Source organism: Microtus pennsylvanicus, chromosome 3 (genome assembly GCF_037038515.1).
Source record: "Microtus pennsylvanicus isolate mMicPen1 chromosome 3, mMicPen1.hap1, whole genome shotgun sequence".
Lineage (NCBI taxonomy): Eukaryota > Metazoa > Chordata > Mammalia > Rodentia > Cricetidae > Microtus > Microtus pennsylvanicus.
This window is the reverse complement of record NC_134581.1, coordinates 85,383,618-85,394,535: the sequence shown is the minus strand read 5'-3', so window position 1 is coordinate 85,394,535 and position 10,918 is coordinate 85,383,618. Positions and strand designations below refer to the sequence as shown.

At 50.9% G+C, this 10,918-nt stretch overlaps 1 protein-coding gene across 4 annotated transcripts in view; it reads right to left on the bottom strand.

Moving 5' to 3' along the window:
• Positions 1 to 1,914: 1,914 nt before the first annotated feature.
• The window catches only part of St3gal4 (ST3 beta-galactoside alpha-2,3-sialyltransferase 4), a 39,465-nt gene continuing 30,461 nt past the window's right edge, over positions 1,915 to 10,918 (bottom strand). For all 4 annotated transcript variants that reach the window (XM_075966406.1, XM_075966404.1, XM_075966405.1 and 1 more), the window contains exons 2-11: positions 9,561 to 9,636; positions 9,205 to 9,292; positions 8,718 to 8,798; positions 8,448 to 8,545; positions 8,123 to 8,183; positions 7,361 to 7,456; positions 7,071 to 7,260; positions 6,214 to 6,360; positions 3,140 to 3,283; positions 1,915 to 2,836 (exon numbers count right to left, since the gene is read on the bottom strand). In XM_075966406.1, the coding sequence (XP_075822521.1) occupies positions 2,750 to 2,836; positions 3,140 to 3,283; positions 6,214 to 6,360; positions 7,071 to 7,260; positions 7,361 to 7,456; positions 8,123 to 8,183; positions 8,448 to 8,545; positions 8,718 to 8,798; positions 9,205 to 9,292; positions 9,561 to 9,576 (1,008 nt within the window). In that variant the 5' untranslated portion in view covers positions 9,577 to 9,636 and the 3' untranslated portion in view covers positions 1,915 to 2,749. The remainder of the gene's footprint in view (positions 2,837 to 3,139; positions 3,284 to 6,213; positions 6,361 to 7,070; positions 7,261 to 7,360; positions 7,457 to 8,122; positions 8,184 to 8,447; positions 8,546 to 8,717; positions 8,799 to 9,204; positions 9,293 to 9,560; positions 9,637 to 10,918) is intronic.

Genomic DNA, 10,918 nt, shown 5'->3' with positions numbered 1-10,918 from the left:
AACCCGGAGACCCAGGGCTCAGCCTGCTGCAGCAGACTAGGGCGGAGACCCACAAGCGGTGGAGAGCCGGCAAAATAAACCCGATGGCCCCGCCCAGCTGCGGACGCGGTTTAGACAGACTCAGGGCAGTAAGGCTCCCACCCCCCACCCCTCCTGGGACGGAACCTGCGCGTGTGCCTAATTTTACGCCACTCAAGGGCACCGGGGATTAGGATGGGTTTTACTGCAAACCAGACTGGAGGGTTGAAAAGAGGCCCATGAGATCTTCCTAGAGTCTAGACTTAGAGCGGTGGATCTGGATGTTAGAATTTGATGCTGGGTCTCACACCCAGCAGCGTGAGAACCAGGAATCTCCAATTTTTCAGTCACTCCAGGTAACTGAGATAAGAGGATGAGTCCTCTGGCTTTAGGGCCAGAATCGGGATTGCAGCCTGGAGCGAACTGGCAGAACCCGGCCCAACCTGATGTCAACTCAGTTGTGCCCCTCCCCCCATTTTTTCTTTACCCTCCTGCTGTCTTTGCAGGGCATGGTTTAATCAGTACCAGGCAAGCTGGCAGACAATCCATTCACATAAGTTGGGCTGAAAACATCTTTCCCAGAACACCAAGGAACCCTATCCAACAACTCCACATCAAAGCCCCACTCCCAGGCCTGACCCTTGCAGGGTATTGCTTCAGCTTGCAGAATTTGGAGAGAGCTAGGCCCATTTCCATCCCCAGAATGATCTGGGTGGATGCCCAGATACACTTTGCTATGTATACGATCGTGAGGGTCTCGCTGTCGTGACTATAAACTCCCCCATGGATGTGAACTTGTGGAGTTGGGAGGGGCAGTGTGACCCAGTGTGTTGGCTTCTGGCTCAAGTTGAGGCACGTTCAGTATCAGACAGTGGCCTCGGTCCAGGGCAGCTGGATCGTGTGTGCAGACAGTCACTTGCAAAGGCCTTGGATGGAGAAACAGACACTCCCTTTTTGGGATAAGCAAAGCTTAGGTGGTAGAGGCACTCACAAACCCCTACAAAGACTTCCCGGGACAAAGCCTATATGTAAGCCAGCTTGTTCCAGTGGGCAGAGAAATGAGGGGGCTTCAGACACTATGGCCTAGCTGCTTTCCAGAATCCCCTCAGACCGCACACAGCTCTACTTGAGCTGTCCCCCAGGAGTGCTCTGCTGGCTGAGGGTGGCTGTTCTCTGTCCTGCTCCAGTGGCTGTCATCCTCCTCATTCCCTCCCAAGCCACTGCCCTTCTGTATCTACCCCCATCCCTGCTAGGCTGGTCTGAGAAAGCCAGGGAGACAGCTGGGAGTTCCAGCCCCGAGGGGCAGTTCCAACACTCCCTCCTGGCCCCAGATGTAAAGGAACAGCTGTGGGGGTGGCAGCAGGCCCAACTGGCAGTAGAGCAGGGCCTGGAAGGTGGAGAATAAAGGCCAGGGAGCCAAGCAAGTGGCAGGGCTGAAGATTCAAGGGACCTGGGAAAGAAACAGTCTCATTCCCTGGACCAGTGACTAGCTGACAGGACTTGCCAAATCCCTCCAGTGCGGTCCTCCAGCCCTGCTCACTCCGACCTTGGCAAACTATACATCTGCACTCATAGGATCCCCACTGTCCCCTTAAAACATGCAATTCCCAGCCCAGAGGGATGACCGAAGGGTGCTGCCACTTCCATTTGGCACCCTTCGCCTCTCCTCCCTTCCTCAGTCACTATGCCAGCCAGGTTAGGTGTCTGAAGATAAGGCTGATCTAGGCATTGGTAGCCACTCTGCCAGGGTGGTCATGCTCACCTGGGCACCATCTCAATAAAAAGATTATTTGCCAAAATGACTGTGTCCTACTATAACTTTGGTCTGTGCACTATCACACTCCCAGAAATATTCTCCCCAACCTAGAAAGACACAGAGCCTCACAAGTGCTTCCATTTTAGGAAAAAAAAATATTTTAATGGTCCTTTGTACTCTCTTTTCCAGGTGAAGCCCCTTCTAGGCGGAGCTCCCTTGTCAATGCCCTTCCCATGCCTGCTGGGAGGTAGCAACCCCTCTGGAGGAAACCCTCCCACTCTTGATGCCTCCATCCTCCTGGGAGGTCAGCTCTAGGTCGGGGCCTTAACAGGCCAATTTTACTAAAAAGTGGGCAGAACACTGCATTGTGTCCCTTTCGTGAATGCCATGGGACCAGCCCACAGCATTTTTCTACCTCTTCATTAAATAGTATGTTAAATAATCTCTTGTTGCTGGGGCCAGGCGTGTTGGCACACACCTTTACTCCCCCAACACTTGGGAGGCAGAGGCAGGTGGATCTCTGTGAGTTCAAGGCCAACCTGGTCTACACAATGAGTTCCAGGAAAGCCAGGGCTACACAGTAAGACCCTGTCTCAAAAACAAAACAAACAAAAAACCAACAATAACAAAAAACTAAACAAAAAGGACAGACATACAAACAAAACCCAAACAAAAAAAAAAAAGAACCCCAGAAAACCAAACTTCTTTGTGCTGGCAGACAGGGGGTGCCACAGCAGCAAGTCCCCCTCCCTCGGCCAGGCTCCTGTGGTCTCAGTGTGTCCACCCTGTCTGGACTTAGATTCCACAGAGTAATCGGAGACATAGCCTCTCCTGAGACCTGGCCCGTCCCAGAACACCCTCCCCATTGAGGGTGAGTTCAAGTGACTTGCACTGGCACCAGGCATCCCAAAGCCGTAGACAGGGGCCATTCAGATGGCAAAGCTGGGAACTGACGTGTTACAGCTCTCATCCAAGTCAGAAGTACGTGAGGTTCTTGACAGCTCCCATCTCTAGCATCCGCTTGATGGCTAGGGCCTCTTGGGAGACATTGTGCCCTGAACCCTGTGGAGACAGCCAAGGAAGTAAGTGAGAGGCCCCAGGTAGCTCTGTCTTCAGAAAGGTCTCCTCCCCCTTTCCCTGATCCCTCACTTCTTGGGAGTTTTCTTCCTTACGTGGCTCTCAGAAAGGAGACAGAAATCACATGGCGAATGCGGAGGGTGCCAGCTGGGGTGTCCAGATGCCTAGGTCCCATTCTGACACCAAATGACCATATCCTGAACCACTCTCTGACCCCGCGCCGTCCCCTCACCCAGCATTCCACTGTGCAGTTCCCTAGCTCACTGGGCTCCCAGCAGGGCTGCTCACCGCCATAGACTTAAGTGTGATCTGTTCGTAGTAGTGGATGGTCTGCTTCTTGTTGTAGGCATCGGGGTAGCCAAAGCCAGCGATGTGCACTAAGTCGCAGAGGTGTAGCGCCAAGGTGATGGCTAGCAGACCTGTAGTTGGCTTCTAGGGACAGAGCACGAGAGCATTTGAAGGAGCCCCAATCCCCTCCTCCTCCACCACCCACCTCACACACACTCAGGCTCAGATCCTTTCCCATAGCTGCTCACCAGGGCAACAGCTAACCAACTGAGCATCTGGGTGGAGCAAATGCAGTCGAGGAAGTGATTTACTACTCTATGAAATCCTAAACTCTGTGCCATGCAGGAGTCAGACTCTTGGTCTCATGTATTCTAGGCAAGTACCTGCACCCCTGATTATTAAGGTTTAATTTTAGAGATTTGACTATTTATTATTTTTATGTGTATGCGCCTGCTTGAGCTATGTGCACCATGTGCTTGTAGACACTTCCATGGGCTGGAAGAAGGCACTGGGTTCTCTGGAACTAGAGTTCCAGGTGGTGATGAATTGCTCAAAGTGGATGCATGTAACTAAACCTCTGCAGAAGCAGCGAGTGAGCCGGGCGGTGGTGGCGCACGCCTTTAATCCCAGCACTCGGGAGGCAGAGGCAGGCAGATCTCTGTGACTTCGAGACCAGCCTGGTCTACAGAGCTAGTTCCAGGACAGGCTCCAAAACCACAGAGAAACCCTGTCTCGAAAAAAAAAAAAAAAAAAAAAGAAGCAGCGAGTGTGTCCTGAACTTCTAAGCTACCTAAAGGGCTCCTAAGCTTTAAATTTAAATTGTTATATGTCTAGTGGCTACTGTGGTTATCTTGTCAAACTGCTTAGATTGAGATGTACCTAGGAAAGTACACTTCTAGGGGTGTCTGTAAAGGACAGAAGGATTAACTAAAGCATGAAGACCCACCCCAAAGGTAAGGGACCTGAAGGTATTTTCTCCCTGCTTCTCTCTCTTCGGCCACATGTGAGTGCTCCGTTCCACCATGTCCTCCTGCCATGACCGACTAAAACCTCTGAGAGCGTGAGCAAAATCAATCTTTTCATTTGGAAGTTGCTGATATCACAGCAGCAGAATAGATAACACAACTCCACAGATCTGGGTCTCCAGGGAGGATCAGGGCAGTCAGGATGACAACAGTGACAATCACCACAATCAAATCTGTTGCTTGAGTGCTTACTATGTGTCAAGCACCATGCTGAGTGTAAACATAGTATCATACACGGTCACCTTCAGTCCCCTTCCAAAAACATGTGAACAGACACCATTATCGGCCTCATTTTATAAATGAGGAAACTGGAGCTTGTAAACAACTTGTTCAAAGAGGGGAAGAGAAAAGGGATCTGCCCTCCTCCTGGGACCTGATGGTTCGACACTCCTGGCTGTGTGATCTTTCGTGGGATGATACTCCCCTGTGTGAAGTAGGGTCAACAATACCTTGCCTGCCTGCCCACCTTAGGGCTGCTGTGAGGATCCCATTCCCTTCATCCCCAGTTTATCCTCAGCAATGGTCAACCTAATATTAGGACTTCAGAAAGCACGCGCTGCTAAACTCCAACAGCCAGCTTCATAGAACATTTCACTGCCCATTCTCCCCGAGAGTCAATTCCTGGACTCCATCAGGCCTCTTAAAGTCAACTGTCTTCCAGCACCTCTTTCCATTATCTTTGTCCCCACACTGCTTCTTAGTAAACCTTCTTTTTCACCCTTGTTGTCTTTTAAGACAGGATCTCATGTAGCCCTGGCTGGCTTTGAACTTACTATGTAGATGAGGCTAACTTTGAAATCCTACCTCTACCTCTCAGGTGCTGGGATAACAGGCATCTACTTGGCCACCCCTGCCACTTTAAGCACCTGTGCTCTCTCATCCAGTTTGTGGTCCTGCAGAATCACATGGTCATCATTTCCTCACCAGCTCTATTCCGTATAGTCATCAATCACACTGCCCCTCCTCCTGGCATTCTCTGTATTAAATAAGTATAGCACAACTGCCCATTCCTCCAAGCAGGCAACCTGAACTGCTTCTTCCGCTACACACCATCTCAGCAGGGGACACAGCTTATTCTCCAAGCATGTGGGCTCAGGCTCACCACTAGACAATCAGTCTGCAGGCATTCAGTGCATGATGCTGAATAACACAGATAGTCAGGAATAAGCATTTATTTATAATTTGGCTAATATTACCTGGGTATAGCGGCTCATACTTGTAATCCCAGCACTTGGAGTGATTACCATGATTTTGAGGCTAGTCTGTCTCAAGAAAACTAACAAAACAGCAAGGGGCAAATACTGATAGAGCAGTCACTGTGTTCCAACTTTATTATCCTCTTATGTCCTGCCATAGACTTCAGAGGTCAGCACAGATATTATCCTCACCATGCAGATAAGCAGTTGAAATCTCCCGGTACTAGACCTGCCTGATAACCACAGCAAGTGGAATATTCCTGCCGCTGCCTGCTGGTGACCTCCTGCTGTCTCACATGCCCCCATGAGAAAAACACACGGAAATATTGTCTGTAAAGCTACAATACGGGGTAAACCCTGCCAGCTGTGGACTACCAGGAAACAGTGCTGAAATCAAAGCTGTGACAACTCCCAAAACTGGATCACCACCCCCATGACACTCAAGACAGACTGGTGAAGTTTAGTCTCCACTCACTCCATCAGGTCAGTGTGTTCCAAGATAAGATTGCAGGCTAAGAGTTAACAGTAAGTACATTGACTCAAACTGTTCTCAGAGATAGGGCCAGTGAGTGAGCATGCCAGCAGCTCCCAGCGTACAGATTCTGACCAGAACCTGCCAAAGGCATCTTAAAGTCCAGCGCCCAGGTCCAATCGAGACCTTTCTCTACTCCTCCTTTCAGGGTGCCCCAATTCTCCAGAGTACACTCTGTCCTTCAGGGCATCACGCTACGAAACCTATCTGCAAAGGTCACACGCAAGCTGCACCCATGATTGTTCTTCCCTCCTGAGTTCCTCCTCACTTTCCACCCATGTCCCCAATCTCCTCCTCGCTTGGTCTCCCAGCTTCTCTCACCTGCTTGACCTTCCGTGCCTGTTGCTGAATAGGCAGACTCAGGAGCTTGTCTGCTGCAATCTCCATAAAGAAGGGGTTGAGAATCCGAACCTGTTTAGGGTTGACGTCCCAGATGAGGGGCGGCTGTTTCCAGAAACCTTTTCGTACCTATGGCGCAGGGTCAGAAGGGAGAGATGAAATTAGGTAAAGAGCTGTTTCTCAACTCTAACCCAGCTGGTGCTCTTCAGGCAGAGGACAGGGCCCAAGTCAAGGTTGACACCTCAGGCATGCAGATTCCTCAGAACTGAGGTAAGACTTGTGCCAGAGATGAGAGACTAGGAACGAAGGGTAATACCATGTGGAGAGTGTGGGGTCTGATCACTACCTGTTTCAGAGATATGCGGACAAGAAGGGGCCTGCGCCTTAGGCTCTCTGCATACTGGGCAAAAATGCCAGATCAGACAGTTCAGTCTTCAACCATACAGCCAAGTGAGGGAATGGGCTCTTTGTGGGGACCATCAGGAAAGGCACAAAAATGTTGACTGTTCCAAGGTAACTGTGAAACAGCTCCCCTGGTTCCCGGGCTTCTCATACATTCTGACCGTGCTCCTATTCCAGGCAACCCTCAAGCCCAGAGGGCCTCTGGCTGCCGCCCCAACTCCTACAGGCTCTTGAGGTATAATGCAGGGCAGCTTATCAGCAGCCCTACAAAACAATTCCCTTGGCAAGAAGCCCAAGGCTCCGGCTGTCAAGAGCCTGATTCGCCTGTCCTTTCACCAATTTTTGAGGATCATCACACAGCACTCTGTGGGACATGACGCTCTGACTCGGATAACATTCCCAAAACCCTATCTTTTTCCCCATCTGTCCCAATTTACCCGCTTCTTATCACTCAAGATGGTCTCAATCCAGTGGAAGTCCATTGCCTTGAAAGCTACCAGGACCAAGAGCGTGTCTGGGTTGTTTTCTATTTTGGGGTCAAAGTGGGCCGACTCAGGGTAGAAGAGACGTATGGTGGTCTTGGAGCCCACATCTCCCTCGTAACCAGCCACAGGAGCATTGTTCAATCTGGGCCAGGGAAAGAAGATCCATTACTAGAGATGTCAAGCCTTTTGGGAGCCCCCTGTTTGGGACATCCAGAACCCAAAAAGGAGGGACGGTCACACACCTGATTACCACATCATACTTGTTGATGACACTTCCCAGTGAGCTGTTCCGCAATCGGTGCCCATTTCCCACCACAACACAGCGACGACACTCAAGGCTGCAGCGGGAAGAGGAGGCGTCAAACCCAGAAGTGGCCCTTGCTTTGCATGATCTGCCTGGGGGTCACCTCGGGTCAGTCCTCAGTCCCTGATCTGCATGAAACAGGCCTGCTAAATGACCCTGCTAATGGTCCTACTGACCTTGAAGTCCTGGGCCTCAAAGTGAAATACAAACAAGCCAGGCATGGCAAAGAGCTAATAAGAGGAGGAAAGGCACTCGGGAGTACAGCAAGAAACCCCAGGACCAGAGCTGGGTAAGGTGGCACAGACCTGTCATCTCAGCACTTAGGAAGTGCCAGAAGAAAGGTGCAGAATTCAAATCCATCCTGTGCTACATAAAGGGGCAAAAATAAAAAGGAAGACTAGAGAGAAGGGAGGGAGGAGAAACTCTAGGATACAGCTCCCTTGCCTGTTGCCCAGGTCTGTCTGTTGCCATGGTAATACCTTCAGCAGCTTCTGCTTACTCTGACATGTAGATGCTCAGGCTAGGTTGCTGTGGTTTTAGAATACCTACAGCTCCTGGAGACAGGCAGGCTAGGGAGGGTCAAATTAGCCACAGTGAACCAGTGATCAAAGGCTGGTTGGCACGGCACTAACCCAGATGATTTCACGCCGGAGCAGGGAAAGATGAAGATGCCCAGACTACAAGGAGAATACTTCCTTACCTCTGTATGCTGTCAGGTATGGCATAGCTAGTAATGGCCAACACCCGGAGAAGAAGGTCTTCTACAAAAAGAATGAACAGAAGAAACGGAGACTATGGTCATCAGCATTCTAAAGGCTGCTTCCACTCCACTTCCCAGATTTTCTCTCCTTGACATAGGTACCCGGGTCTCAGTAAAAGAACCTAGGCATGGAGCCAGTGGAGAGGAGTGCCCAACAGTGACGTTCACATGCAGTAGGGCAACTCATTAGTTTACCACTTCCTTTGGTTCCATAGAAAACTCAAAGGCAATGAGCTACTATCCACCGAACTGACAAATAACTTACCACTCCCTTTGGTACCAAAGGGCAATTCATAGGCAGATGGTGTCTTTACCCAGAAATAATCCTTCAGCTGCAGGAAGATGGGCTGTTCCCTAGAACGGCTATATAGGGTAGGGGTGAGAAAGAGATTAATCTGATTGAATGAGGTCAAGCCTCTGACTATTATGTGACCTTTGTCCTTCCAGCTTCATCCACCCTCCAGCCAGTTAGCAATGAGTCAAAACAACCTCAGTCCTGCACTTCCCATGCCCTGTCCCGCCACCAGGTGCTTACTTGCCAAAAATCTTAGAGGCCTGCCTCTCTGCCTCACCCTGGAAGCACGGCTCTTTCTTCTCTGAGATGGGGAAATAAAAGCTGGAGAGAGAAAGAAGAGTCAGGAGGCCCCTTCAACTAAGGTCCTGAGGCCAGCATCCCAGGCAGGGTCCACCTCCGTGCTGATGGCACAAAGGTCCTACGGTACTAGAGAAGGATGTACAGAGTTAGCATCTCCATGTCCTCAGCCCAAATTCTTCTCTGAACCCAAACCATAGAGGGTGCAGATCTTTCTGCCCTAACATTTCGTCTGTGGGAGATCACAGAAACCACCGGGATCCCCACCCCCACCCATCCCACCACCCTCATGGAAGGACTCTGAGCTAGCAGCTGAAGAGGAGAGGTCAGGCCAAGGGTCTCAAAAGTCTCCTGCCTTGTTAGGCACCCTGCCTCTGTGTCAGCCCATCTCTGGAAAGAAACAATGGATGGACACAGAAAGTGTACTCACAGTTCAAAGTACTTATCTTCTCGGGAGATGGAGTACCACACCATGACCACGACAAGGACCAGAGCCAGCATGGCCAGAAACTTCCAGCCTGCAAGGTACATGCACAGAGGAGCTGGAGGCAGAGCCAGGAAGGGACAGTTCCAAGCCGCCTCCTCCTTTGCCCATCCTGGGCCCCTCCACCCCCAGCACAACAGACCCTAGCCAAGGACTGGGATCTAAGCATTTCTGCTGTCAGGATGAAGAGAGGGTCCCTGGCTCACAGTGTGACAGTCTACCCGCTCTAAGGGTTTCACAAGATGTTGCTAAGGATGACTGTTGGACCCTCCAGTGTCGAGGAGCCCCTGGACAACACTCACGGGACTTGCTGGTCATGTTTCTCAGCAGATAGCAGGGTTCCTGAGGAGAAGTGTCATCCCGGCTGCCTCGGGCCACCTAGGAGACAAGAGTTCTAGGTGATCAGTCCAGGCTCCACCTACAGCCCCCATCTAGACACTAGAACAGATCACACCCCTTGCCTGACCCTTTCCTCCTGCAGCCAGCCCCAGGTGACCTTCCTCAACTCGCAAAGTGCAAAGCCAATGTGAAGGATCTAGGTGGAGCCCTGCTACAGGAAGGGGAACTAAGGACCCAGCCCTCTTTCAGTTCCCATGCCAGATTTACTGACACCAGTCTCCAGTGTGATTCTCCAGCATTTTGACTCAGAAAGAATCAGTCTTGGGGATAAGAAGGTGCATCCACTATTTCTGACACAAAAGTTAACTATGCCAGATTTTGACTGGTACTTGATCCAGCTGAAGCTCATTTCATCTGGGGCCACTGCTGCCTCTGCCCCCATTAGCAATCTCTGCAGACCTCAACCAGCCGGACACACTAGGACAGAAACTGAGAATAAGAATGGGGTTAGACAGCCCTCAAGAAACCCTCTTCCCAGCCCTTCCAGACTCTGGGAGTACCCAGGCCTCACCTCCTAAGATGCACGGTAAACTCAGTAGGGAAGTCTGCTGCAGGAGAGGAAGGGTCAGGGAGACCCAAGGGTATGGCTTGACAAGGAGTGACTTGGGTTACTTCTCTTGTCAGTGGGCAAAAGCCAGCAAAGTAATACAGGAGGTCAGGAAGCAGTAAAGTGTTCTATGGACCAACTGTAAGCATGGAGGTCAGATGGAAAAGGATCCTGGCAGCCGGGAACCAAGGAATACTGAGGGTTACAGCTCAGATGGAAGAATGCTCTGGCAGTCAGGAGCTAGGGAATAGCACAGGGCACAGGAAGCATCGCAGCTTACAGCCCTGCTCTAGGGAAAGGTTTCCCAATGCTTCCAGCTTTGCTCCAACAGGAGAGGAGTTCCCCAGCGAAGTTGTTATAGCCCCGCTCCTGTGCTCCAGAGTGCAACAACTCAGCTCCGGGAGGGGAAGGTTTCCCCAGCCAAACTGTTACAGCCCTGTTCTGCTCTCTCTGGCTTTCCCAGCGAAGTTGTAACAACTCAGCACTTCTAGGGGAAGGCTAACCCTGAAAGTGTTACAGCCCTGCTCTGTCTCTGCTCTGGCAAAAGAAGGTCTTCACCCAAACCTCATTCAAGAGATTTATTGAGATAGAAGAAGCGAGGAGAGCAGCTGCCTCTACCAGAGTGGAAGAAGGGCAGCCACGAACCGACAGGCACAGGGCTTATATAGATAGGGTTTCTTAGAGGCAGAGTCTTTCCAGGGAGAAGATTTTCAG